At 65.8% G+C, this 2843-nt stretch overlaps 1 protein-coding gene across 1 annotated transcript in view; it reads right to left on the bottom strand.

Annotated features, from left to right (window-relative positions):
• SARDH (sarcosine dehydrogenase) overlaps nucleotides 1–2843 on the bottom strand; it is a 74221-nt gene that overhangs the window by 53750 nt on the left and 17628 nt on the right. Inside the window, exons 9-10 of the mRNA XM_006164266.3 lie at nucleotides 1034–1120; nucleotides 726–816 (exon numbers count right to left, since the gene is read on the bottom strand). Coding sequence (XP_006164328.1) covers nucleotides 726–816; nucleotides 1034–1120 — 178 coding nt within the window. The remainder of the gene's footprint in view (nucleotides 1–725; nucleotides 817–1033; nucleotides 1121–2843) is intronic.

The raw sequence follows: 2843 nt of genomic DNA, 5'->3' as shown, positions 1-2843 counted from the left end.
CAGGCCTTGGTCTGGGGCTGCTCCAGGCCCTGGGCCCTGCTGTGCGGCTCAGATGGCCGCCCCGGGAGGGTCCGCAGAGCCCAGCCCCTGGGCAGCTCTCTCCAGGCCCTGGCTGGGCTGGCTGGGTGGCGGGGGAGGTTGGGATGCCCTCGTTGCCGGGAGCGTGGCATCACCGTCCTGTACTCTCGTAGACAGCCTGGACTCACAGAGCTGCGGGGGCTGCCCCAGCTTCCTGAGCGCGTCCAGGGCAGACCCGGGGCCGGCACGTGGCCCACACAAGCGCGCTGGCTGCTCCCACACCTCCCGGCCTCCCTGGTCGCCCGGTTAGAGACAAGGAAAGTGCTGACTCTGGGTCTGGGTGCCGGCCGCCCAGCTAGGGAGCCACAGCAGGGCCGCCAGCCAGGCCCGCCTGCTCCTCGCCCTGTGCCTGTAACGACCTCCGTCCAGCCCTGCTCCTGGCCTGTCTCCCATCCGAGTGGAGTCTCAGAGGGTCGGACAGGACCCTGGGACAAGAGGTCCCGGAAAGTGTAACGGGCCTAGACCTGCCGAACCCAGGCCCCTCCAGCACTGCGCCCTGCTCATCGCCCTCCTCCCCTCCCTCGCTGCCACCTCTCCCAAGAAGCGGGTCTCAGGAAGGCTCCCTTCTAAACAGCCCTTGCTAGTCCCTCCACTGGCCCTGCCCGGCACGGCTCGCCCGGCCCGTGGGCTCTGACAGGCGAACTCGCCTGATGTCGTAGGCGTGCATGTCCTTCTCCGGGCGCCCGTGGACCACCCAGTGCGCCAGCTCCTGCCCGCAGCCGCCACCCAGCATCATACCTGCAGGAGGGGAAGCACGGGTCTGTGTGGGGCCCCATGTCCAATCCAGCGCCTGGCCCTCCTGCAGGCGGCCCACGGCTCTGAACCCCTCCCTCATGCCAAGCACTGCCACCCCCACTGCCAGCACGGGCCAGGGTGTTAATGGGCCTGACGCCCCCCTCCCGCCCCTCCCCACGACCCAGAGCCTAAGGCCTGGCTCTGGTGGCATGGCACTTACCCGCGCTGTTGAAGCCGCAGCCCAGGAAGAAGCCCCGGAGCTCAGGTGCCTCCCCCATCAGGGGCTTGTGGTCTGGGGTGAAGGACTCTGAAAGGCAGGTCCATGTGCACTTTGGGGGGGCTCCCGAGGAGTACTGATCCCAGCAGTGGTCTACAGGTGCCACCTCCATACAGACCGTCCCCTTCCCCAAGACCCTGTATAATGCCACTTCCCCCGGGGAGCCACCCTGATTGTTCCTGCCCAGGTTCCCTGAGCTCCTTGGCCTTTGCTACCAGCCCTGGCTCTGCCTCCTGGCGTCCAGGCCACCTCATGGCTGTGGCTGTTCCCCCTCCCCGACACCACAGCCAAGGGGCTCCCTGGCTGCAGCATGTCCTGCTGAGTCCTCGATGGTGACGCCGCACGAGGCCCACCACCCAGCCCCACGGCCTTGAATGGGGCTCCATAAATGTTCATGGAATGAATGCGTGATTGCAGATTCCTCGGGACAGAGCCTCCCGCTTCTGTCTGCTGCCCACGTTTCTCCAATGGAGGTCAGAACGTGGTCGACGGGGCCTGGGCATAGTCGCCCAGGCAGGCTTGGCGACCACGGTCTTGGGCCCCACCCTTCCTGGCCGTGTGACCGTAGGCAACCGTGTCGCCTCTCTGAGCCTGTCTCCTTGTCTGCAAAACCAGGAAACAGTCCTCACTGACAGGGCTGAAAGTCTGCTACAGACATTCGTGGCCTGCCTGCCGTGTCACCTGGCCTCGGATGCAGCTTTCTCGATGAGAGGTGAGGGAGGCTCTGGAGAGGGCGATGGTGATGGGAGGGAGAAGACAGCTGGGTCATCTGGGTGACAGTGAGTCGTGTGGGAGGGCCAGAGCTCTCCCCAGGCCCAGGGCAGGCAGGCGGAAGTTCTGAGCAACCTCCCGGGACGGCCAGAACCAGCAGGGGGGAGGTATAGAGGGCAAAGGATGCTCACAGACAGCTCAGTGGGCTGAGCAGCACAGCAGGGGCTCTGTGTGGTGTGGACAGGGAGGGCATGGCTGGGCTGGAGTGGACAGAGACAGCATGGATGAGGGCAGTGTGGACGGGGGTGGTGTGGACGGGGGTGGTGTGGACGGGGGTGGTGTGGACAGGAACAGTGTGGACAGGAACAGTGTGGACAGGAGTGGTGTGGACAGGGACGGTGTGGATGGGAGGGGTGTGGACAGGGACGGTGTGGATGGGAGTGGCAGACTTGTGTGGAGGGACGGTGTGGAGGTGGCAGACTCGTGCCTCCACCCTCTCCATGACCTGACCTCCACCACCCTGGACGAGAGCTCCATCCACCCTGAGGCTCCCGCATAAAGGGCCTGGATGTCCCTTTTTCCTGCAGAGGCCAAAAGCCACTGAACATCCCTGGCCAGGAGCATGCTGGTTCCCAGGGGCCTCCACGGCAGCCGGAAGCCCAGACTGTGTCCTCACAGGTACGCCCCCACCCCCAGACAGGGCCTCCGCGGGAAGGACGGCCCTGCTCTGACTAAAGCACACGCTCTGTCTGTGCACCCCCAGGCTCCCCCAGGCCCGGTTTCCCACGCCGCCCAGTGCATGCTGGGGGAGAGGCAGGGGATCGTGAGTCACAGCCGTGCAGCGCCCAGTGCTGGCTGCCAGCTGCAGGCGGCTGCTGCAGCCTGCTGCAGCTCCTCTGGGGAGCCCCCCAGGGCTGCACCGGCACCAAAGCCTTCCTCACAAGCCGGAGAGATTTTAAAAAGGGGTTAAAGTAGGCCAGGCCCACAGCTGTGTGAGGCCGAGCATACTGGGACAGAGTCCCTCCCTGCCCTGGCCTGCCCC

This window comes from Tupaia chinensis, unplaced genomic scaffold (genome assembly GCF_000334495.1).
Source record: "Tupaia chinensis unplaced genomic scaffold, TupChi_1.0 Scaffold143602_1, whole genome shotgun sequence".
In the NCBI taxonomy this organism is placed as follows: Eukaryota; Metazoa; Chordata; class Mammalia; order Scandentia; family Tupaiidae; genus Tupaia; species Tupaia belangeri.
The sequence above is the reverse complement of the archived record's forward strand: the minus strand, read 5'-3'. Positions and strand labels throughout refer to the sequence as shown.